The sequence below is a fragment of the Oncorhynchus mykiss genome, chromosome 8 (assembly GCF_013265735.2).
Source record: "Oncorhynchus mykiss isolate Arlee chromosome 8, USDA_OmykA_1.1, whole genome shotgun sequence".
In the NCBI taxonomy this organism is placed as follows: Eukaryota; Metazoa; Chordata; class Actinopteri; order Salmoniformes; family Salmonidae; genus Oncorhynchus; species Oncorhynchus mykiss.
In genome coordinates, this window is record NC_048572.1 from 14769263 (window position 1) to 14795408 (window position 26146).

The following is a 26146-nucleotide window of genomic DNA, read 5'->3' on the forward strand; positions in this document are numbered from 1 at the left end:
TGGCCTACACACAATACCCCAAAATGTCAAAATGAATTAAATGAAAAGCTGAAATGTCTTCAGTCACTAAGTATTCAACCCCTTTGTTATGGCTAGCCTAAAGTTCAGGAGTAAAAATGTGCTTAATAAGTCGTAAGTTGCATGGACTCACTGTGTGCAATAATATTATTTAACGTTTATTATTGACTACCTGATCTCTGTACAAGGTCCCTCAGTCGAGCAGTGAATTTCAAACACAGATTCAACTATAAAGATCATGCAGGTTCAAGGGCACCTATTGGTAAATGGGTATGTATTTAAACCCAGTAACAACAAAAAAACATCCCCTTTTCAGGACCGTCTTTCAAAGGTATTTCGTAAAATCCAAATAACTTCACAGATCTTAATTGTAAAGGGTTTAAACACCGTTTCCCATGCTTGTTCAATGAACCATAAACAATTAATGAACATGCACCTGTGGAACGGTCGTTAAGACACTAACAGCTTACAGACGGTAGGCAATTAAGGTCACAGTTATGAAAACTTAGGACACTAAAGAGGCCTTTCTACTGACTGAAAAACACCAAAAGAAAGATGCCCAGGGTTCCTGCTCATCTGCGTGAGCGTGCCTTAGGCATGCTGCAAGGAGGCATGAGGACTGCAGATGTGGCCAGAGCAATAAATTACAATGTCCGTACTGTGAGACGCCTAAGACAGCGCTACAGGAAGACAGGACGGACAGCTGATTGTCCTCGCAGTGGCAGACCACGTGTAACAACACCTGCACAGGATCGGTACATCCGAACATCACACCTGAGGGATAGGTAAAGGATGGCAACAACAACTGCCTGAGTTACACCAGGAACGCACAATCCCTCCATTAGTGCTCAGACTCTCCTCAATAGGTTGAGAGAAGCTGGACTGAGGGCTTGTAGGCCTGTTGTAAGGCAGGTCCTCACCAGACATAACCGGCAACATCGTCACCTATGGGCACAAATCCACCGTCACTGGACCAGACAGGACTGGCAGAAAGTTCTCTTCACTGACGAGTCTCGGTTTTGTCTCACCAGGGGTGTTTGTCGGATTTATATTTACCCTCGAAGGAATGAGCGTTACACCGAGGCCTGTACTCTGGAGCGGGATCGATTTGGAGGTGTGTCACAGCATCATCAGACTGAGCTTGTTGTCATTGCAGGCAATCTCAACGCTGTGCGTTACAGGGAAGACATCCTTCTCCCTCATGTGGTAACCTTCCTGCAGGCTCATCCTGACATGACCCTCCAGCATGACAATGCCACCAGCCATACTGCTCATTCTGTGCATGATTTCCTGCAAGACAGGAATGTCAGTGTTCTGCCATGGCCAGGGAAGAGCCCGGATCTCAATCCCATTGAGCACGTCTGGGACCTGTTGGATCAGAGGGTGAAGGCTAGGGGCATTCCCCTAGAAATGTCCAGGAACTTGCAGGTGCCTTGGTGGAAGAGTGGGGTAACATCTCACAGCAATAACTGGTGCAGTCCATGAGCAGATGCACTGCAGTACTTAATGCAGCTGGTGGCCACACCAGATATTTACTGTTACTTTTGATTTTGACCCCCCTGTGTTCAGGGACACATTACATGTCTGTGGAACTTGTTCAGTTTATGTTGTTTCAGTTGTTGAATCTTGTTATGTTCATACAAATATGTACACATGTTAAGTTTGCTGAAAATAAATGCAGATGACAGTGAGAGGACGTTTCTAGAGTTTATAAAAAATAAATAGAAAAGCAGACATTGAAGATCCCTTTGGAGCATGAAGTTATTAATTACACTTTAGATGGTGTATCAATACACCCAGTCACTATAAAGATACAGGCGTCCTTCCTAACCCGCTTGCCGGAGAGGAAGGAAACCGCTCAGGGATTTTACCACGAGGCCAATGGTGACTTCAAAACAGTTTGAGTTTAATGGCTGGTATAGGAGAGAACTGGGGATGGGTCAACAACATTGTAGTTACTCCAAAATACTAACCTAATTTACAGCACGGAAATGAAGCCTGTAAAGAATAAACATTTTCCGGAACACGCATCCTGTTTCCAATAACGCACAAAAGTAAAACGGCAAAATATAAATGCACTTTATATCCTGAATACAAAGCATTATGTTTGGGGGAAATCCAACAACACATCACTAAGTACCACTTTGTATTTTCAAGAATGGTGGTGGCTGCAACAAGTTCTTTGGGGGATAAAAAGAAACGGAATAGAGCTAAGCACAGGCAACATCCTAGAGAAAAACTGGGTTCAGTCTGCTTTCCAACAGACACGGAGACAAATTCACCTTTCAGCAGATCAATAACCTAAAACACAAGGTCAAATACACACTGGAGTTGCTTACCAAGATGACATTCAAGGGTCCTGAGTTGCCTAGTTACAAGTTTGACTTAAATCTACTTGAAAATCTATGGCAAGACCTGAAAATGGCTGTCTAGCAATGATCCACAACCAATTTGACAGAGCTTGAAGAATTTTTAAATGAATAAATGGGAAAATATTGTACTACCCCAGGTGCGCAAAGCTCTTGAAAACGTACCCAGAAAGACTCACATCTGTAAGCACTGCCAAAGGTGATTCTAACATGTATTGTCTTAAGGGGTTGAATACGTATCTAATCAATTTTATTTTCATAATTTATTTACACACGTTATAACTTTCCTTCCACTGAGAGTATTTTGTGTAGATCGTTGACAAATAACGACAATGAAATATATTTAAATTCCACTTTGTCACACCAAAATGTGTAAAAAGCCAAGAGGTGTGAATACTTTCTGAAGGTACTGTATGCACGTATGTGTACACACACACAGTACAACACACATGCTCCTTCCATGAAAGACTGACCAGGTGAACTCAGGTGAAAGCTATGATCTCTTATTGATTTCACTTGCTTTTTGCAATGTAAAACACACACGTTTCCCATGCCAATAAATCCCTTAAATTGTCACCTGTTGAATCCACTTCAAAATCAGTGTAGATGAAAGGGAGGAGACAGTTTAAAGAAGGATTTTTAAACTTGAGACAATTGAGGCATGGATTGTGTGCGCGCGCCATTCAGGGGGTGAATGGGCAAGGAAAAAAATATTGAAGTGCTTTGAACAGGGTATGGTATTAGGTGCAAGGCACATCGGTTTGAGTGTGTCAAGAACTGCAACTCTGCGTATCAAGAATGGTCCCCCACCAATGTTCCCTATAAGCTGCATGCAGCTCCCTCAAGATGCTGCGCAGAATAAATATCAATAGCAATGTTAACACCATTAACATTTCCCTTTACTGTGGGAATTGTGATCGAATCAATGCAACATATCGAAACAAAACGAACTACAGAAGAGTAACTGTTGTTGTAGGCAGAATGCATCTGAGTAGGATTCTATTGCATTGACATGAACGTCTCCGAGCGTACTATACACAGACCAGTGTGGCATAACCAATCAGAGCTGCACTATTTGCAATTAGACCATTGCCATAAATGGATATGTGCCATTCACTTTGAACTGGACTGTGTTTACAGCATGAGCGGTCATGAGTAGATTAGAGCTTGTTTTGAGATCAGAGCTGCATCTAGTGCACATTTGATCAAATCCTTTGCTAATTATTGAGTTATTAGCCCAGTTATAGATCATTTCTAAATCAGCAATAGGGGAGTGATTGCTTCCAGCTAGAGCACAAAACATGTACATTTCTAGACATCTTTGGGGGAAAAAAGTCAGGTTAAGAGCTCTTTTTTGTCTTAAAGTGGCAGTGTTGTATTTTGAGACAGGCTTGAATAAGCTAAGTAGTCAATAGGCAGAGGGTAGCATCATTTGTCTGAATCTTATTAATATGGTATCGGAATAATAATAATACCATTTCATTTTGTAAAGTGGTTTCTTGTATCAGACAGCACATTGTCAGTCACCTTTTCCTACATTGAACACCACACATTGGCTGCTACTGTAGGCTGAATGTTATGTAATGCATTTTGGCCATTGTTTTTGATGGTAGGCCTGCATGATCAAATAGCCACAGTAGCCTACTTAACCACGGTCTGAAAATAACTTAAAGCGGGTACAGCATCAGTGGTCACAGTAAACGCTCACTCAGCAGACCTGAAATGGGGCCAACATTCCTGTTGAACACTTAAGACACCTTGTAGAGTTCATGCCTGGACAAATTGAGGCTGTCTGAGGGAAAAGGGGGCACAACTAAATATTAGGAAGGTGTTCCTAATGTTTTGTACACGCAACGTAATTAATATACACACACACCAAAATATAGATGCAACATGAAACAATTTCAACAATTTTACTGAATTACAGTTAATATAAAGGAAATCAGTCAGTTGAAATAAATTCATTAGACCCTCATCTGTGGATTTCCATCTGCTGGGGAGCCATGCTCAGCCAATCAGAATTAGTTTTTCAATCTTGGGAGCCAGGCCCACCCACAGGGGAGCCAGGACCAACCGCTCAACCACACGACACCATACACGTGGTCTGCAGTTGAGATGCCTGTAGGATGTAATTCTCTAAGACCACTTTGGAGGTGACTTATGGTACACCAATTGCACACTACTTCAAAACTTGAGACATCTGTGGCTTTGTGTTGTGTGATAAAACAACACATTTTAGAGTGGCCTTTAATTGTCCCCAGCACAAGGTGCACCTGTGTAATGATCACGCTGTTTAATCAGCTTCTTGATGTGCCACACCTGTCAGGTGGATGGATTATCTTGACAAAGGAGAAATATTCACTAGCAGGGATGTAAACAAATTTGTACACAACATTTGAGACAACGAAGACTTTTGTGCGTATGGAACATTTCTGGGATCTTTTATTTCAGATCATAAAACATGGGATCAACACTTTACATGTTGTGTTTTATATTTTTGTTCAGTATTGTTAGCAATTGCCTTCAAACTGCACATAAAAGAGGATATCCATGAGTTCATCTGACTAGGGAAGTAGATACCGGGTTTCATTGCCAAAATCCTGTAGTATCAGTTTAATGAGAAAGTCCTCCAATCCTGCATCACATGATACTCTGTGTATACAGCTGTGGGACCTACCTGACTGTATAGCTGCCATTCAACTGGGCTTGACTGCAACAAGTCATATAATAACTTTGACAACATGCAGAATACATGTACAGTACTGGAATGGTGGAACAATGTAACTATCTGATGCAGGCTAGATTACTCATAGCAAAACCAGACAGGATTAAAGGCTGCTTAGTCTAGTAATAATGTTTGAGTCCAAAATGGTACCCTATTCCCTTTATAGTGCACTACTTTTGACCACAGCACTATGGGCACAGGTTAAAATGAGTGCACTACAAAGGGAATAAGGTGCCATCTGGGATGCAACCAATGAATTCAAAACCACTCTGTTCTTCTCATTAACAATACAATAACAAAATTAAAGAAACATCAAACCTGACATCTATAAAATAAAAAGTGAAACAATTCAAGACATTAAAAAGCCTGTCTTGTAATAATCCCCTGATCCGGTGCCTGATCCGCTGCCAGCCAAGACGCCACGTGTTTCAACTCCAAAAGTAAACAATGAAGAGTTTCAGCCACAGGCGCCGTCTCGCTCTCTAGCTCTCTCTCCTTCTCTGAGCATGTGAACTCACGTGACCCTACCATACTCACACACAGAGACAGCGAAAGTGAGAAAAAAAACTACTGCCCCACTGGTCTGTGGGAAACTAGGTCAGACTTAGGTCATGGTTGTTTATATATCAGACAGCCACTCCACACTCCTCCCCTATTCAGCTTCTCTAGGGGGAATCCCTTCCCCTGCAGCTTGATAGCCCTCTCTCTCCCACAGTCTAACTCGCACTCTGTATCTCTCCCTCACGTTCCCTCTACCCTGCTCCCTCTCTCTCTCTGACATCAGCCAACTCGCCTGGGGGGGGGGGGGGGGTCTCTGTGTGACAATCACCTGTCAGACAGAAATAGGCCCACGTGCAAGGAGGGAGCAGCCAGCCCAGGGAGAATGGAGATGGATAGATGAAAAGCTGGATGACTGTGGATATATGGACATGATCCTGCCTGGTCATGCCTGTTTATAATGGCTTTGTGTGGGTGTACATGTGTCAACCCCAGCAGGTAGCTCATACCTCTAGTCGACACACAAGTGATCCAAACCTTGCATAGCGTGCAGCTCAGCTAGGATAGCTACAGTCTCCAGTGTTTTACTCACCCGGCGAGGGTGGCTGGATCTTAGCCTGTTTCTTGGTTTCCCCCGGGATCTCCAGCGGCGGCTCCTCTCCCCGCTCCACCCTGCACTCATAGGCAAACAGGTACTGGATGTACTGCTTCTTCAGAGAGCTGGCAGAGCTGCTGGACGTGCCCACGTTGAGATGGGTGGACAGCTCCCTCCACTTCTTGCTCTTGTTCACCTGCAGGGGGAGGGGGGCATATGGCCGACAGGAGACTCCTGAGCAACCAGGGCTGAGTATGAAACCGTATATGATGGGGTAGAACTGGGACGGGATAGCCAGCAAGGGCCATAATGTAGTTCCTTTAATAGTACCACTGGGATTGGGTCAGGGAGCAGACCAGGGTCTAGATTTTGCCAATGTCATTTTGACATCCAGGATAGGCCTGGTGGTCAGGCAGCCGTGGTCAGGCAGCTTCCTCCAGGTCCCCTTTCATATTTCTATTGACAGGGAAGTATTAAGGTAGATAGGGAGACAGATGCGTGACCAGGGCTGTAGACCAAGTGGCAGAGACGGTATATGTGTTGCGAACACAGGAGTCACACAGGTCTCACCATGGCCAGGCACCCTCTCTCTCAAACACACAGGTCTCACAGACTCGCCAGGCCCCCTCTCGCTCAAACACACAGGTCTCAAAGACTCACCATGGCCAGGCCCCCTCTAGCAAACACACAGGTCTCAGACTCACCATGGCCAGGCACCCTCTCTCTCAAACGCACAGGTCTCTCAGACTCACCATGGCCAGGCACCCTCTCTCTCAAACACACGGGTCTCACAGACTCACCATGGCCAGTCCTCCTATTTCTCGAACACACAGGTAGAGGCGGCACAGATCCAGGGGCTTCCTGCCCACGGCTGGCAGCATAGGTACAGGCGTGCCCCTCTCCTCCATGAAGGCCAGGTAACGGTCCACCCACACCTGCCTCTCGGGCTCTACGCCCATCTCGTACAGGATGCGAATCTTCTCATTGGTCATGGTGGCCGGGCTGGTCTTCTAAAGGTGCGGGGCATAGAGTAGAGGGGGAAGGGTCAGTCAGGGCTACTACTGTTGTCATTGCTTATGGAGCACGGTCACGAGGGTCATGTAGACAGAAACATGTTCAACATCCAACTGTAGATTATTATATTACTTGTTGCATTCAAGCCCAGTTGAATGGCAGCAATACAGTCAGGTAGGTCCCACAGCGGTCTACACAGAGTACCATGTGATGCAGGATTGGAGGACTTTCATTAAACTGATACTACAGGATTTTTGCATTGAAACCCGGTATCTACTTCCCTAGAAGCAGATGAACTCAAGGATACCATCTTTTATGTGCAGTTTGAAGGAATTTGCTAACACTGAACAAAAACATCAAAACGCAACATGTAAAGTGTTGGTCCCAGGTTTCATGAGCTGAAATAAAAGATGCCAGAGATGTTCCATACGCATAAAATGCTTCTCTCAGATGTTGTGAACAAATTTGTTTCCATCCCTGCTAGTGAATATTTCTCCTTTGCTAAGATAATTCATCCACTTGACAGGTGTGGCATATCAAGAAGCTGATTAAACAGCATAATCATTACACAGGTGCACCTTGCGATGGGGACAATAAAAGACCACTAAAATGTGCAGTTTTGTCACACAACACAATGCCACAGATGTCTCAAGCTGAGGGAGTGTGCAATTGGTATGCTGAACTGCATGAATGTCCACCAGAGCTGTTGCCAAAGAATTTAATGTTAATTTCTCTACAATAAGCCACCTCCAACGTCGTTTTAGAGAATTTAGCGTACGTCTAACTGCAGACCACGTGTATGGCGTCGAAAGGGCGAGCGGTTTGCTGATGTCAACGTGGTGAACAGAGTGCCCCATGGTGGCAGTGGGGTTATGGTATGGGCCGACCACGGACAACGAATACAATTGCATTTTATCGATGGCAATTTAAAAACACAAATGCCATGGAGCCCCATTTTATTTGTTTTGTATTTGTGACCAACAGCTGTATTCCATAGATAAGAGGCTAATTAAATCATTTCAATTGACTGATTCTCATATGAACTGAAACCCAGTAAAATCTTAGAAATTGTTGCATCTTGCGTTTATATTTTTGTTCAGTATAGTGTTAGTGCAATAACGAAGTCTACGTAACTGCTAGCATGCAGTCGAGTCATTGCGCTAACGCTAGTTAGCATTGGCTTGCGAAACTACCTCTAACTTCCTTCATACTGGACACAGAGACATAAAATGGTATCCATGAGTTCATCTGACTCAGGGGAAGTAGATAAAGGGCTTCATTGCCAAAATCCTGAAGTACCCCTTTAACATACTCAGTCATCAATAACAATCAATCCAAACAGAGAAGCGTTTGAGCCATTGTGGTGCAGCAGGACTGCCAGGTTACCGGCACCGTATGGGAGAGAGATAGGAGAAAACAGTGTAAGAATGGAAAATTATTGGTCCAATTGTATACATGCCTTAATGAGAACGTCTCTGTCACAAACATCACCACAATCATGTTTCAAACATCAAAAACAAAGACACTGGAATATAAAAACGACAAGCTGTACAAAACTAAGCAAAAAAGGAAATGTATAACCAATCCAACAAATGAAAAAAGGAAATGTATAACCAATCCAACAAATGAAAAAGGGAAATGTATAACCAATCCAACAAATGAAAAAGGGAAATGTATAACCAATCCAACAAATGAAAAAGGGAAATGTATAACCAATCCAACAAATGAAAAAGGGAAATGTATAACCAATCCAACAAATGAAAAAGGGAAATGTATAACCAATCCAACAAATGAAAAAGGGAAATGTATAACCAATCCAACAAATGAAAAAGGGAAATGTATAACCAATCCAACAAATGAAAAAGGGAAATGTATAACCAATCCAACAAATGAAAAAGGGAAATGTATAACCAATCCAACAAATGAAAAAGGGAAATGTATAACCAATCCAACAAATGAAAAAGGGAAATGTATAACCAATCCAACAAATGAAAAAGGGAAATGTATAACCAATCCAACAAATGAAAAAGGGAAATGTATAACCAATCCAACAAATGAAAAAGGGAAATGTATAACCAATCCAACAAATGAAAAAGGGAAATGTATAACCAATCCAACAAATGAAAAAGGGAAATGTATAACCAATCCAACAAATGAAAAAGGGAAATGTATAACCAATCCAACAAATGAAAAAGGGAAATGTATAACCAATCCAACAAATGAAAAAGGGAAATGTATAACCAATCCAACAAATGAAAAAAGGAAATGTATAACCAATCCAACAAATGAAAAAAGGAAATGTATAACCAATCCAACAAATGAAAAAGGGAAATGTATAACCAATCCAACAAATGAAAAAGGGAAATGTATAACCAATCCAACAAATGAAAAAGGGAAATGTATAACCAATCCAACAAATGAAAAAGGGAAATGTATAACCAATCCAACAAATGAAAAAGGGAAATGTATAACCAATCCAACAAATGAAAAAAGGAACAGAAGGGAAAGCGAGTTGTTGCGGCACTTATAGGGCTGGTGGGCGTGATGTCATCCACCCCATGACAAGAGGACAGACTAGCAGGGGGACAGGGGGCTGGGACATACAGGGCAGATACATACTTATAGGGCTGGTGGGCGTGATGTCATCCACCCCATGACAAGAGGACAGACTAGCAGGGGGACAGGGGGCTGGGACATACAGGGCAGATACATACTTATAGGGCTGGTGGGCGTGATGTCCTCCACCCCATGACAAGAGGACAGACTAGCAGGGGGACAGGGGGCTGGGACATACAGGGCAGATACATACTTATAGGGCTGGTGGGCGTGATGTCATCCACCCCATGACAAGAGGACAGACTAGCAGGGGGACAGGGGGCTGGGACATACAGGGCAGATACATACTTATAGGGCTGGTGGGCATGATGTCCTCCACCCCATGACAAGAGGACAGACTAGCAGGGGGACAGGGGGCTGGGACATACAGGGCAGATACATACTTATAGGGCTGGTGGGCGTGATGTCCTCCACCCCATGACAAGAGGACAGACTAGCAGGGGGACAGGGGGCTGGGACATACAGGGCAGATACATACTTATAGGGCTGGTGGGCGTGATGTCCTCCACCCCATGACAAGAGGACAGACTAGCAGGGGGACAGGGGGCTGGGACATACAGGGCAGATACAGCTCCTCTCAGTGTGACGAGAAATAGATGAGCGTACACACTCATACACGCGTCAACACACAACAGGGCCACGTGATGAGATGGCAGACTGACTTTATCCTTTTCCCTCGCTCTCTCCAAAACATAGTCACACACCCATGCAGAAAGCACACAAACAGCAAAACCTGTCCTCAAAGACATCCTGGGAGAGTAAGAACTCTGCTGTCTGCAGCCAATGGCCCACTCTCAGTCACACACTTGGTACAGCTCTGTTCAGAACTCACCTTGAGGCTTTAAGGCAAAGCATGGTGAGAGGAGCCATACAGACAGATTGAGCAACGGCATTCTAGGGCAGTCTGCCAAACAGGTGTATGGGAGGAGCTTCAGCAGCAAAGGCCACAGCCATTATTACTAGTCCTCAAGTTGTCATGAGTGGAAACATGAATCCACGCTAGCTACTGCTGTTGCCATGACAGCAGAAATGCACAAAGCAGTCAAATGTATGAGGAGTGATCATTAAGTAGACACAGAGCAGATATAATAGTGGTTCCTCTCAGATCAGTTGGGCTGACAGTCTTCAGTTTGTGATCAAGAGGATGTTCTCACAGCCGGTAATGAGGTGAAGAGACAAATGAACGCAGACGGAGAAAAGCTGTTCACTTTCACACAACTCTCAGTCTGGAACCAACCACACAGAGGCGTGCAGAACCAAACCAAGCGAGGGGGAACTTGAAACACGAGGGAGGGAGGGAAAACAAGAGGAAAATAGAAAAAACCCAAACTCTGACAAGAGAAATAGGAGTTCATGAGAGAGCACAGTGAACAGTAACAAGTTCTTTGCAGTCGAAGGGAGACGGTTATTTTAGCGTGTCTGTCTGTGTCTATCACACATCCAAATCAGTCAAGAGACAGGCAGGCAGACAGAGACATGAGTGGGGTAATAATGATCAACAACTTGCTGAAAAGAGAGTAGGTCTTTTTACCATAAAATAGCACTGCTATAAAGAGGCATTTATTTTGGAACCGTCTCCCAGTAGTAACAGAAGGTAAATAGAGAGATAGAGAAAGCGACGTCTTCCTTTAGAAAATCCTCACAATGATGCCAAACACAGGATGTTTTTCTCAATTCTCTGCATTCCTTTTTGTCTGCTGCCTCATTAGATGCTGTGTTTGCTGAGCTTTGCCACATTCAGGTTCCTCTTCCATACACACGTGTTATTAGGACATGCTTTGAGAGGTACTGACGAGGGGCCTGTTAGAACTGTAACTCCTACCTTGGGTTTAGGTGGGGGCTCGGCGGCAGGACCAGGAGTATTGCTCTCCCTGTACTGCTCTGGAGGTCTCGGTTTGGGGTCAGTGGGACACACCATCCCCTCTCCTCCCATAAGCATGGGCCCTGTGGAGGAAGGGTGGAAAAAGTTCAGCCTCTTGTTCACTGTTATACTGGGGCTTGTGACTGTCTGGTATACATGGACAGTGTGCGGAGTAGGTAGATACCGGAGGGTGCGTTGTAGGGAGGTTGGGGCCCCTGTGGGGTCATCCTCCCAGAGGTGTTGGCCCCTGGCTGCTGGCTGTAGGGGCCACCAGGGCTGGAGGCCATCCCTCTGGGGCTCATGCCTGGATGGTGAGGCATGGGGGTCATTCCCTGCCTGAAAACCAAAGAACAAGAGATTGGGTTAGTCATTTACCATCACCGTAATACACAACGTTATTACCAAAGGCTTTATATTCATACAGTACATGTAACTATTAGTGGAGGCTGGTGAGGGGAGGACAGACTCATAAATGGCTGGAATGGAATTGAACCTCAAACACAGGGAAACCATTTTGACCTGACGGACAGATGGAGGTGTAGATAGATTTTAGTTGAGTGAGACAATATGAATAATGCATGTTGGTCATCAAAAGCAGTGCATCAGCAGCTTTTCTCAACTCCAAAACACACAACACAAGGACAGAGAAGAAACGTTGAAGACGTTTTAAACCCTGTGGGAAATAATACCCACATCAAAGGGCTGGGGAGCCGAGTGAAAAGTGCTCTTTTCCAACCCCCAGCCAGACTTCCTGGGCGCTGAACAGCACACTGAGGGTGCTTCCTAATAATATCCCCTTCCTTCCAACGTATGCACTTGTTCACTTCACTTATTTGGTGGTGGAAAAAGAAATCAAGCCCTGACATTTAGGCTGCTCTATTTAACCTGGTAATGGACCCAGTGAGGAGAAAGACGAGGTGAAGACTCAGTGGTTTGGTGATTTGGCAACTAGGCTATTTGCCCCACAGGCAGCCAGCCAGCCACACTTGATTCCTCCCTCTTAATTTCCCCTCTAAGGGAAATGTAATGAGGACATGTCCCTCACCTCTAATGGAGTTACATTCCCAACCAGTTAACCATTGTGTGTGTCCCAAACAGCACCCTATTCCCTATATTTAGCACTACTTTTGACCAGGGACCATAGGGCATTGGTAAGAAGTAGTGCAGTAAGTAGGGAATAGGTGGGCATAGTGGGATGCAACCATAGTCTTCTCCCAGCCCCAAACTAAAGTCTGTTCCCCCTGGATAGATGACACTATGTATTGGTCATTGAGAGGCTTTCAAACCACCGATCGGACATATTGCCAGTCGCCAGTAAGAGCAGTCTTCCATAGGAATTTCAATTAAACCTTAAGGACAAAATTACATGCATTTAATTATTTGTTTGTTGTAGTGGGGACAGTGACATTAGTAATGTCTAAAAATGATACTAAGTAAAATATTTGTATATATTTTTTGTTTATATCACATATAATTTAAAAGTATGCATTAAGGTGTCCATTATAATAATTGTATGTAGACGTTAATAAAAGCATTTCTATAGGTTCTAAAATATTTGTTACAATGGAGGAGAGCCAAGATGGAGGCACAGTGGCTTCAACACCATGCCCCCTCAGTCATCTAGTGCCTTTGGAAATGATTCAGACCCCTTGACTTTTTCCACATTGTTAATGCCTTATTCTAAAATGGATTAAATAAAACAATTTCCTCAGCAATCTACACAATATACCCCATAATGACAAAGCGAAGAGAGGGTTTTTGAAAGTTTTGCAAATGTATAAAAACAGAAATACCTTATTTCCATAAGTATTCAGACCCTTTGCTATGAGACTTGAAAAAAATGAGCTCAGCTGCATCTTGTTTCCATTGATCATCCTTGAGATGTTTCTACAACTTGACTGGAGTTCACCTGTGGTAAATTAAATTGACTGGACATGTTTGGAAAGGCACACACCTGTCTATGTAAGGCCCCACAGTTGACAGTGAAAGTCAGAGCAAAAACCAAGTCATGAGGTTGAAGGAATTGTCTGTAGAGTTCCGAGACAGGATTGTGTCGAGGCACAGATCTGGGGAATGGAACCAAAACATTTCTGCAACACTGAAGGTTCCCAATAACACAGTGGCCTCCATCATTCTTAAATGGAAGAAGTTTGGAACCACCAAGACTTCTCTTAGAGCTGGCCACCATGCCAAACTGAGCAATCGGGGGAGAAGGGCCTTGGTCAGGGAGGTGACCCAAGAACCCGATGGTCACTCTGACAGCGTTTTAGAGTTCCTCTGTGGAGATGGGACAACCTTCCAGAAGGACAACCATCTCCACAGCACTCAACCAATTAGGTGTTTATGGTAGAGTGGCCAGACAAAAGCGCCTCCTCAGTAAAAGGAACATGAAGTTTGCCAAAAGGCACCTAAAGACTCTCAGACCACGAGAAACAAGATTCTCTGGTCTGATGAAACCAAGATTGAAATGTTTGGTCTGAATGCCAAGAGTCACGTCTGGAGGAAACCTGGCACCATCCCTTCAGCGGCAGGGAGACTAGTCAGGATCGAGGCAAAGATCAACAGAGCAAAGTACAGAGATTAAAACCTGCTCCAGAGCGCTCAGGGCCTCAGACTGGGGTGAAGGTTCACCTTCCAACAGTACAACGACCCTAAGCACACAGCCAAGACAACGCAGAAGTGCCTTCAGAATAAGACTCTGCATGTCCTTGAGTGGCCCAGCCAGAGCCCGGACTTGAACATCTCTGGAGAAACCAGAAAATAGCTGTGCAGCAACGCTCCCCCATCCAACCTGACAGAGCTTGAGAGGATCTGCAGAGAAGAATGGGAGAAACTCTTTAAACACAGGTGTGTCAAGCTTGTAGCATCATACCCAAGAAGACTCGAGGCTGTAAATCGCTGCCAAAGGTTCAATTGCCACTGGCCAAAACACACACAAATACCCCATGATGTCAAAGTGGAATTATATTAAGAGTTATTAACTAATTTATTAAAAATGAAAAGCTGAAATGTCTTAAGTCACTAAGTATTCAACCCCTTTGTTATGACTAGCCTAAATAAGTTCAGGAGTAAAAACGTACTTAACTTCTCTAGGGTAGGGGGAATTTTGGATGAAAAGCGTGCCCAAATTAAACTGCCTGCTACTCAGCCATAAAAGCTAGAATATGCATATAATTAGTAGATTTGGATAGAAAACACTGAAGTGTCTAAAACTGTTTGAATGATGTCTGAGTATAACAGAACTCATATGGCAGACAAAACCCCCGGGAAAAATCAAATTCCAATCAGGAAGTGGGAAATCTGAGGTTTGTAGTTTTTCAACTCTTGGCCGATCGAATACACAGTGTCTATGGGGTCATATTGCACTTCCTAAGGCTTCCACTAGATGTCAACAGTTTGATGCTTCTACTGTGAAGGAGGGGGGAATGAGAGCTGAATGAGTCAGAGGTCTGCCAGAGAGGCACGAGCTGGCCAGGCTCGTTCACGTGAGTTAGCTTGCGTTCCATTGCATTTCTACAAAGGAATTCTCCGGTTGGAACATTATTGAAGATTTATGTTAAAAACATCCTAAAGATTGATTCTATACATCGTTTGACAGGTTTCTACGGACTGTAACGGAACTTTTTGACTTGTTGTCTGCTTGTTGTCTGCTCCTAGTGATCGCGCTTGGGATACTGGGCTAAACGTGCGAACAAAAAGGAGGTATTTGGACATAAGTGATGGACTTTATCGAACAAAACAAACATTTATTGTGGAACTGGGATTCCTGGGAGTGCATTCTGGTGAAGATCATCAAAGGTAAGTGAATATTTATAATGCTATTTCAGACTTCTGTTGACTCCAACATGGCGGATATCTGTTTGGCTTGATTTGTTGTCTGAGCGCTGTACTCAAGATTATTGCATGGTTTGCTTTTTCCGTAAAAGTTTTTTTGAAATCTGACACAGCGGTTGCATTAAGGAGAAGTGGATCTAAAATTCCATGCATAACAGTTGTATCTTTTAGCAATGTTTATTGTGAGTATTTCTGTAAATTGATGTGGCTCTACAAAATCAGCGGATGTTTTGGAACTACTGAACATAATGCGCCAATGTAAACTCAGATTTTTGGATATAAATAACTTTACCAAACAAAACATACATGTATTGTTAAGTCCTACTATGAATGTCATCTGATGAAGATCAAAGGTTAGTGATTAATTTTCATCTCTATTTCTGCTTTTTGTGACTCCTCTCTTTGGCTGGAAAAATGGCTGTGTTTATCTGTGACTTGGCTCTGACCTAACAATCGTTTGGTATGCTTTCGTCGTAAAGCCTTTATGAAATCGGACACTGTGGCTGGATTTACAACAAGTGTATCTATAAAATGGTGTAAAATACTTGCATGTTTGAGGAATTTGAATTATGGGATTTCTGTTTTGAATTTGGCGCCCTGCAGTTTCACTGGCTGTTGACGAGGTGGGACGCCCACGTACCCTAGAGAGGTTAACAAGTCACATAAATTGCATGGACTCACTGTGTGCAATAGTGTTTAACATGATTTTTGAATGACTACCCCATCTCTGTACCCCACACAAGTATCTGTCAGGTCCCTCAGTTAAGCAGTGAATTTCAAGAACAGATTAACCCACAAAGACCAGGGAGATTTTCCAATACCTCACAAAAGGCACCTATTGGTAGACGGGTAAAAAAAAGAAGCAGACATTGAATATATTTTTGAGCATGGTGAAGTTATTAATTACACTTTAGATGGTGTATCAATACACCCAGTAACTACAAAGATACAGGCGTCCTTCCTAACCCGCTTGCCGGAGAGGAAGGAAACCGCTCAGGGATTTCACCATGAGGCCAATGGTGATTTTAAAGCAGTTACAGAGTTTAATGATTGTGATGGGAGAAAACTGAGGATGGAGCAACATTTTAGTTACTCCCCAATACGAACCTTATTGACAGAGTGAAAAAAAAGGAAGCCTGTACAGAATGCGCATTGTTTTCAGGATAAAAAAGAAAAGCAATGGCGCTAAGCACAGGCAAAATCCTATAGGAAAACCTGGTTCAGTCTGCTTTCCAACAGACATTAATTCACCTTTCAGCAGTAACCTTTCAACAGTAACCTAAAACACAAGGCCTAATCTACACTGGAGTTGCTTACCAAGAAGACAGTGAATGTTCTTGAGTGGCCTAGTTACAGTTTTGACATACACTACCATTCAAAAGTTTGCGGTCACTTAGAAATGTCCTTGTTTTCCATGAAAACATACATGAAATGAGTTGCAAAATGAATAGGAAATAGTCAAGACGCTGACAAGGTTATACATTTTTAATTGAAATAGTAAATTGTGTCCTTCAAACTTTGCTTTGATCAAAGAATCCTCCATTTGCAGCAATTACAGCCTTGCAGACCTTTGGCATTCTAGTTGTCAATATGTTGAGGTATTCCGAAGAGATTTCACCCCATGCTTCCTGAAGCACCTCCCACAAGTTGGATTGGCATGATAGGCACTTTTTACGTGCCATACGGTCAAGCTGCTCCCATAACAGCTCAATAGGGTTGAGATCCGGTGACTGTGCTGGCCACTCCATTATAGACAGAATACCAGCTGACTGCTTCTTCCCTAAATAATTATTGCATAGTTTGGAGCTGTGCTTTGGGTCATTGCCCTGTTGTAGGAGGAAATTGGCTCCAATGAAGCCCCGTCCACAGGGTATGGCACGACGTTGCAAAATGGAGTGATAGCCTTCCTACTTTAAGATCCCTTTTACCCTGTACAAATCTCCCTCTTTACCACCACCAAAGCACCCCCAGAACACCACATTGCCTCCACCATGCTTGACAGATGGTTCACTCCTCCAGCATCTTTTCATTCTCCCTGCATCTCACTAATGTTCTTCTTTGTGATCCGAACACCTCAAACTTAGATTTGTCTGTCCATAACACTTATTTTCCAATATTCCTCTGTCCAGTGTGTGTTATTTTACCCTTCTTAATATTTTATTTTTATTGGCCAGTCTGAGATTTGGCTTTTTCTTTGCAACTCTGCCTAGAAGGCCAGCATCCCGGAGTCACATCTTCACTGTTGATGTTGAGACTAGTGTTTTGCAGGTACTATTTAATGAAGCTGCCAGTTGAGGACTTGTGATGGGTCTTTTTCTCTAGACGCGAATGCACTTGTCCTCTTGCTCAGTTGGGCACCGGGGCCTCCCACTCTTTCAATTCTGGTTAGAGTCAGTTTGCATTGTTCTGTGAAGGGAGTAGTACAGAGCGTTGTACAAGATCTTCAGTTTCTTTGCAATTTCTTGCATGGAATAGCCTTCATTTCTCAGAACAAGTATAGACTGATGAGTTTCAGAAGAAAGTTTTGTTTCTTGATATTTTGAGCCTGTAATTGAACCCAAAAATGCTGATGCTCCAGATATCAACTAGTCTAAAGAAGGCCAGTTTTCAGCTGTGCTAACATAATTGCAAAATCAATTAGCCTTTTAAAATGATAAACTTGGATTAGCTAACACAATGTGCCATTGGAACACATAATTGATGGTTGCTGCTCATAGGCCTCTGTAGATATTCCATATTTTATTTTATTTTAAATAATCTGCTGTTTAAATAATCTGTAGTTTCCAGCTACAATAGTCATTTACAACATTAACCTCTTGGTGTTAGGGGGCAGTATTTTACTTTTTGGAAAAAAAACTTTCCCGTTTTAAACGGGATATTTTGTCAGGAAAAGATGCTAGAATATGCATATAATTGACAGCTTTGGATAGAAAACACTAACGTTTCCAAAACTGTAAAGATATTGTCTGTGAGTATAACAGAACTGATGTTGTAGGCGAAAGCCTGAGAAAAATCCAATCTGGAAGTGCCCCAGGTTTTGAAAGCGCTGCGTTCTAATGACTCCCTATATGGCTGGGAATGTACCATCAACGAGCTTACGCTTTCTACGTATTCCCCAAGGTGTCTACAGCATTGTGACATAGTTTTACACATTTCTGTTGAAGAACAGCCGTATGGGGGCACATTGCGTAAGTGGTCACATGGTGGCTCCGAGAGAGATTCTCGCGTAAAGTGCAGAGGTAGCCATTACTCCAATCAGTCCTAGAGAAAAAGGAATTGTCGCCTACAAAAATAATATTTTGGGAAAAAATGAACTTTGGCTGTCTACCTGGGAGTCTCATGAGTGAAAACATCCGAAGTTCATCAAAAGTAAACGATTTAATTTGATTGCTTTTCTGATTTCCGTGACAAGTTTGCCTGCTGCTAGCAAGGCATAATGCTATGCTAGGCTATGATAAACTTACACAAATGCTTGTCTAGCGTTGGCTGTAAAGCATATTTTGAAAATCTGAGATGACAGGGTGATTAACAAAAGGCTAAGCTGTGTTCCAATATATTTCACTTGTGATTTTCATGTATAGGAATATTTTCTAGGAAGATTTATGTCCGTTGCGTTATGCTAATTAGTGTCAGATGATGATAACGGTCCCGTTCACGGGCTGGGCGTCACTACAGGTTAACAATGCCTACACTGTATTTCTGATCAATTTGATGTTATTTAAATAGACAGAAAATGATATTTTCTTTAAAATAAGGACATTTAAGAGACCCCAAACTTTTGAATGGTAGTGTAAATCTGCTTGAAAATGTTTGTCTAGCAACGATCAACAACCATTTTGACAGAGCTTCAAGAGTTTTGAAAAGAATAATGGCAAATATTGTACAATCCAGGTGTGTAAAGTTCTTACCCAGAAAGACTCAAAGCTGTAATCACTGCCAAAGGTGATTCTAACACGTATTGACTCAGTGGTGTGAATACTTAAGTAAATGTGATGTAACATTTACAAAATGTGATGTAACATTTACAAAAACATGTTTTCACATTGGTCACATTGGCCTTACGCATTGTGTGTAGATGGGTGAGGTTATTTTTTTCATCCATTTTGAATTCAGGATGTAACAACTAAATGTGGAATAAGTCAAGGGGTATGATTACTTTCTGAAGGCTCTGTATATAAATCATTGGTTGTGACCAGTGGAGAGGTACATCTCCTGTGCAGCCCAGTGCTCGGTTAGTGCTGCGACCAGCAGTGTACAGAGTATGTATTACAGACTGCAGATGTGACACCTACCCATACCGGTCAGCCTGCTGCATCATGGGGTGGCTCTGAGCACTGCTGACCTGGGTGTGGTGGGGGGGACGGGGGGAAGGAGAGTGATGGGGGTGAGGGGAGGGAGAGTGATGGGGAGAGAGGCGAGGGCACGCCCCAGGACAACTCAGGCCGGGGTAGGCAGGGGAGCGCGCGTAGGGAGGCCTGACGTGAGGGAGGAGAGAGAAGAAGTCCCTTTGGTTTCCAAACTCACACAGACACATGAGGACAAACTAACTGCATTTACTACACACCTCATAACCTTAGTGTGTGGATGATGACTGAATGAGGATATGTGGGGTGTGGAGTAGTGAATGTGTAGAACTTATACACAAGAATGACCCGTGGTGTTGCATCCCAAAATGGCACCTATTCCCTACACTCTAGCGAACTCCTTTTGACGAGAGCCCTATGGAATTCCCAATGGGCTCTGGTCAAAAAGTAGTGCACTATATCGGGGTAGGGTACCATTTAGAACGGGTACTATATCCCTTCTGTGGCCCCTGTCCTGACTCACCTGCCCTGTGCAGAAGGGTTGGGACCAGCGTTGGGCCCCTGCATGGCGTTGGTTCCCGGACCCAGACCTGCCTCCTGGTTAACACTGGGCAGGGGTGGTCTCATGCCCTGGCCCTGTCCGGCAGGCTGCGGCATGCTGGGAGAGGTGGGGGCCATGGTGTTGGTATTGGCACCGAGGTGGGGTCGCCCACTGGCCCCCGGGCCCAGGCCTCGCCCGGCGGGCATGGAGCCACAGGGCTGCCCAGGGCCCTGGCCGTGCATGGGGCTATTGGCGTTCATGCCCAGACTGTTGCTCATGCCAGGGCCGGGGCCGCTGTAGTTGGCACTGGGGGTCCCGCCGTAGTTAGGGGGTCTGGGGTAGTTACCTGGAGAGACAGAGAATAGGATCATCAGGTTGGCCATGTTATGTTCATCAGAACCTAAGAACATTGGAATTGGCTTGATTCATAGATTCTTCATTCACTAATCCATGTTATTTCTTTCAAAAAGGACAGGCTCTGCTCAAAAGAAGTGCACTACGTAGGGAATATGGTTCTATTTGGGACACACAGCCTGTGTGATTTGAACAGAGCATTGCCTCATGTTCCTCTGTTTCAGATTCTGTACTCCAGCCAGACCAATTCTTTCATAGGGTATTTCACAAGAGAGAAAAAAAGCGCACACACACTTTTGATGTCATGTGAGACTTCCAAAAATACCTTAACTCGGCCGTGGCGTTTCAGGGAGAGCTGCTATTTTGGCTCTTCCTGGAGTTATTCTGGTTCCATCCCTATAATGAGCTTTGCTCACAGGCAAAGGAGAGGAGAAGGGGATGGGGGGGGGGGGGGGGTTCTGGGACTCTGCCAATTATATGGAAATTCACTGGCAGCATCAGCTTCTCTGTAGTCATGTTAATCCTAGAATTCCCCTCGGGAACACAGGGCTGTGACATGGATCAGACAAGGTCATCCTCCCCGAGTGACCACAGAAACAGTTAGCTTCCCAAACAGCACCCTATTCCCTATTTGGTGCACTATTTTGACCAGGGCCCAATAGACACACATTTGGGATGCAGAACCAGTCCTGTCTGTTCACACTGATCAACTGTACTGCTCTGTGCTGGTGCTTTTAGTTAGTGAAGGGGGCTTCTATTTTAGGCTTTTTGTAGGAGTGAGACGTTTGTATTGAGTTATGTGAATTAGTGCTTGACTGGATGAAAGCGTGCAGCATTCATCAATCTACTCTGTTTCAGCGAAGGATGGAAACCGACCCATGGACGTCATGAGCGCTCATCTGGAACAGGGCTCACACAAATTGGGTCATTAAGGTAATCCATCTCGTGTTGTAGCATGCCTTGATGAATGCGTGACCAATATGTGTGCATTTTCATAGCTCAGGTCTCTGCCCCCACCCGCTCTCCCTGCTCCAGATCCCTGATTAATAGTCCCTGCAGTGTGTGCCTGGTGTCTGGCTCTGGACACCACACTACAAAGACCTGGGTTCAAATACTAGGTGGGCGGGGTTTGGCGTTTTGGGAAACTTCTATTGGTTCCATTGCGACACGCATCAGAGGGAAATTATTTCAAATAGTACTTAAAACCAGGTGTGCTGGATAGCACAACCAGCCACATAAAAAGAGATGGAACAAGTCTCCTCCTCTACCCCAGACGGGTGTGTGAGTGAGAGAGAGAAAGTGAGAGATGCAAAGTAGGCTACAGTACATGCAAAGCATAGCATGGAACACTTGGGAGGTAGATTGGAGATTTACTGAGCTGTGGAAAAAACCCTGCTCTCTCCAACCCTGTAGAAATGTATGTTGGGCCATAGAATATAGTCATAGGATTGCCACCATTCCACTAGCCTCCTGCTACAGGGGAGAGAGTTCTGATGTGAAAAGGCCAGTGTGAATTAACAGGCTGTATGGGCACCAGCATCATCATCAGCCACGAGCATGGAGGATGTGTTACCTTGGAGGAATATTATCATTATCAGCATGGAGGATGTGTTACCTTGGAGGAATATTATCATTATCAGCATGGAGGATGTTACCTTGGAGGAATAGTATCATTATCAGCATGGAGGATGTGTTACCTTGGAGGAATATTATCATCATCAGCATGGAGGATGTGTTACCTTGGAGGAATATACCATTATCAGCATGGAGGATGTGTTACCTTGGAGGAATATTACCATTATCAGCATGGAGGATGTGTTACCTTGGAGGAATATTACCATTATCAGCATGGAGGATGTGTTACCTTGGAGGAATATTATCATTATCAGCATGGAGGATGTGTTACCTTGGAGGAATATTATCATTATCAGCATGGAGGATGTGTTACCTTGGAGGAATATTATCATTATCAGCATGGAGGATGTTTTACCTTGGAGGAATATTATCATCATCAGCATGGAGGATGTGTTACCTTGGAGGAATATTACCATTATCAGCATGGAGGATGTGTTACCTTGGAGGAATATTACCATTATCAGCATGGAGGATGTGTTACCTTGGAGGAATATTACCATTATCAGCATGGAGGATGTGTTACCTTGGAGGAATATTACCATTATCAGCATGGAGGATGTGTTACCTTGGAGGAATATTATCATTATCAGCATGGAGGATGTGTTACTTTGGAGGAATATTATCATTATCAGCATGGAGGATGTGTTACCTTGGAGGAATATTATCATTATCAGCATGGAGGATGTTTTACCTTGGAGGAATATTATCATCATCAGCATGGAGGATGTGTTACCTTGGAGGAATATTACCATTATCAGCATGGAGGATGTGTTACTTTGGAGGAATATTACCATTATCAGCATGGAGGATGTGTTACCTTGGAGGAATATTATCATCATCAGCATGGAGGATGTGTTACCTTGGAGGAATATTATCATTATCAGCATGGAGGATGTGTTACCTTGGAGGAATATTACCATTATCAGCATGGAGGATGTGTTACCTTGGAGGAATATTACCATTATCAGCATGGAGGATGTTACCTTGGAGGAATATTACCATTATCAGCATGGAGGATGTGTTACCTTGGAGGAATATTACCATTATCAGCATGGAGGATGTGTTACCTTGGAGGAATATTATCATTATCAGCATGGAGGATGTTACCTTGGAGGAATATTACCATTATCAGCATGGAGGATGTTACCTTGGAGGAATATTACCATTATCAGCATGGAGGATGTGTTACCTTGGAGGAATATTACCATTATCAGCATGGAGGATGTGTTACCTTGGAGGAATATTATCATTATCAGCATGGAGGATGTTACCTTGGAGGAATATTATCATTATCAGCATGGAGGATGTTACCTTGGAGGAATATTATCATTATCAGCATGGAGGATGTTACCTTGGAGGAATATTATCATTATCAGCATGGAGGATGTTACCTTGGAGGAATATTATCATTATCAGCATGGAGGATGTTACCTTGGAGGAATATTATCATTATCAGCATGGAGGATGTTACCTTGGAGGAATATTATCATTATCAGCATGGAGGATGTGTTACCTTGGAGGAATATTACCATTATCAGCATGGAGGATGTGTTACCTTGGAGGAATATTATCATTATCAGCATGGAGGATGTGTTACCTTGGAGGAATATTACCATTATCAGCATGGAGGATGTGTTACCTTGGAGGAATATTATCATTATCAGCATGGAGGATGTGTTACCTTGGAGGAATATTATCATTATCAGCATGGAGGATGTTACCTTGGAGGAATATTATCATTATCAGCATGGAGGATGTTACCTTGGAGGAATATTATCATTATCAGCATGGAGGATGTGTATCCTTGGAGGAATATTATCATTATCAGCATGGAGGATGTGTTACCTTGGAGGAATATTAGGAGAAGGGTGAATTTGCTGCTAGACCAGGTATGGGGGTGGGGCTACCAAAAACTGGAACTCGTGAGGGGCTGCAGTGGCTCATGGGTCTGCGTACCGTATCCTTTTAGCTGACATGGGTTAATTGAGTGACTGCTGATACACAACCACATTTCAAAATGGCACCTTGGGGTCTCAACTTACTGTTAATAGAATACACAACCGAGTTCCTATTTGACATTTTTTGTTTTTTAAATAATGATAATAATAATAACATTTATTGGTCCTTAAAAAAAGAGGAAGCTGACCCTAGATCTGTACTTAGGGGAAACGTCACCCCGGAGTGGAATATTACCTTGGGGGCCGTACTGGCTGGTCTGGGGTCCGTACGAGGGGCCAGGGCCCCCCTGCAGTTGCTGCTGGTGGTAGGAGCTTTGGGGGTGCATGGAGCCCCCGGGGGATGAGTGAGGGGACATGGCGGGTCCCTGACCTGACTGCTGGGGGACTGTGGTGTTCCACTGCATGGCAGGTGGGAACCCTGGAAAGAACAAAAGAATGAGAGTGAAAGGAGAGAGCCCTGTTAAAATAATTCTCATTGAAAGCAGAACTATAGGAAGGTTAGGACTGAGGTAACCTAGCTACTCTTAAAAGGAGACATTTTCCTCTCAGACTCCATTATATTTGAACCCAATTGTCAATGTAGCAATTGAGTTCAATTGAAGTGTACTCGCTTGAGTTGAATGGTAACACTTACCTTTGCCTTTTGAAAACCACTACCAAATGCTACAGCAAACGTCCAAATTGACATTTAAACTGATCTGAAAGGATGACAAATAGCACAAGAGCTAATACATCCACCCGCCCGCCATGGAAAAGGTCTCCCATGTGTTTGAAATGTGATCTTTTCATCTCACTTGATCAAAACCTCATTCTAAGGGCAGAGGAGTGATACAACCACTTGAATACACAAACTCACTACCTCTTAAAGGGATAGCTCACCCAAATGACATACTGGTTTACTTACCATGTAATCAGTCAATAGACACAGTAAGAAAGAAATTAATTTGGGTGAACTATCCCTTTAAATATGAATGAGTACATGATGCATATCATGCTAAGGCGTCAACGGAATACAGACGATGGGGGATAGAAACGCCGGATTGGAACACATTCAACAAATCTGATCTAAGCAAGTGGATATTGGTGAACTCCGTCATGATTGAAGCATTTTAACAGACAATGTGGTTACTAAAGTCCCATTTGGATCGTTTGGCTGTTTTCACTGCATAACATTTAGAAGTTGTCCCTTTTCAGGTTCAAAAGTGAGTGTTAAATGCCAACTTCGGACCATATAACCTGGCAGCATAGCTAGCATACAGAAATGGGTGGTGGTAGTCAGTTGTTTTTAACTGTAATGCAATCGATTGGTGACGATGACATGGACATGTGTTGGGGTTGACATCCACACTTCAATTTTTACCTCAAAAATAGTCTGAAATAGACTAAAATGTAGGCAAATTTAACTGGGGGTGCAATGAGGAGATCTTTCCCCCATGCGTTTCCATGGCATTTGCATTGTTTTGGTCGAGTTCCATTGACCTATTTAACACATCTATTCTTATTTGAAGTATTTCTGTCCTTGTCTATTCATGTTCTGTATTATGACATGTTTCATGTGGACCCCAGGATGGGAGTCGCTGCTGCTTTAACAGTAGCTAATGGGCATCCTAGTAAAATACTCTTCATACAGTCCTGATAAGGCCAATAGGAAAATCTGATGACTTCCCCCTTCCCCGTGGTTCAGCAGCTCACTCACATGCTCCATTTCAATAGACTCCGCTCCCCAAGCTTGGAGTGACTAATCGTTTGTATTAATGCCACCACTGTTACAATGATCCCCTTTAGACAGTGAGAAAAAGGTTCTGCCTAGCTGGCAGCTGAGGT

The 26146-nt window shown here is 43.5% G+C and overlaps 1 protein-coding gene across 5 annotated transcripts in view; it reads right to left on the reverse strand.

The window, feature by feature from the left end:
• The window catches only part of LOC110529452 (AT-rich interactive domain-containing protein 1B), a 94453-nt gene that overhangs the window by 13272 nt on the left and 55035 nt on the right, over window positions 1–26146 (reverse strand). For 4 of the 5 annotated variants that reach the window (XM_021611627.2, XM_036984834.1, XM_036984835.1 and 1 more), the window contains 7 exons: window positions 24558–24740; window positions 20358–20721; window positions 19823–20005; window positions 11881–12032; window positions 11658–11779; window positions 7006–7215; window positions 6203–6401 (listed from right to left, as the gene is read on the reverse strand). In XM_021611627.2, the coding sequence (XP_021467302.2) occupies window positions 6203–6401; window positions 7006–7215; window positions 11658–11779; window positions 11881–12032; window positions 19823–20005; window positions 20358–20721; window positions 24558–24740 (1413 nt within the window). The remainder of the gene's footprint in view (window positions 1–6202; window positions 6402–7005; window positions 7216–11657; window positions 11780–11880; window positions 12033–19822; window positions 20006–20357; window positions 20722–24557; window positions 24741–26146) is intronic. The other variant, XM_036984836.1, reaches the window with a different exon arrangement.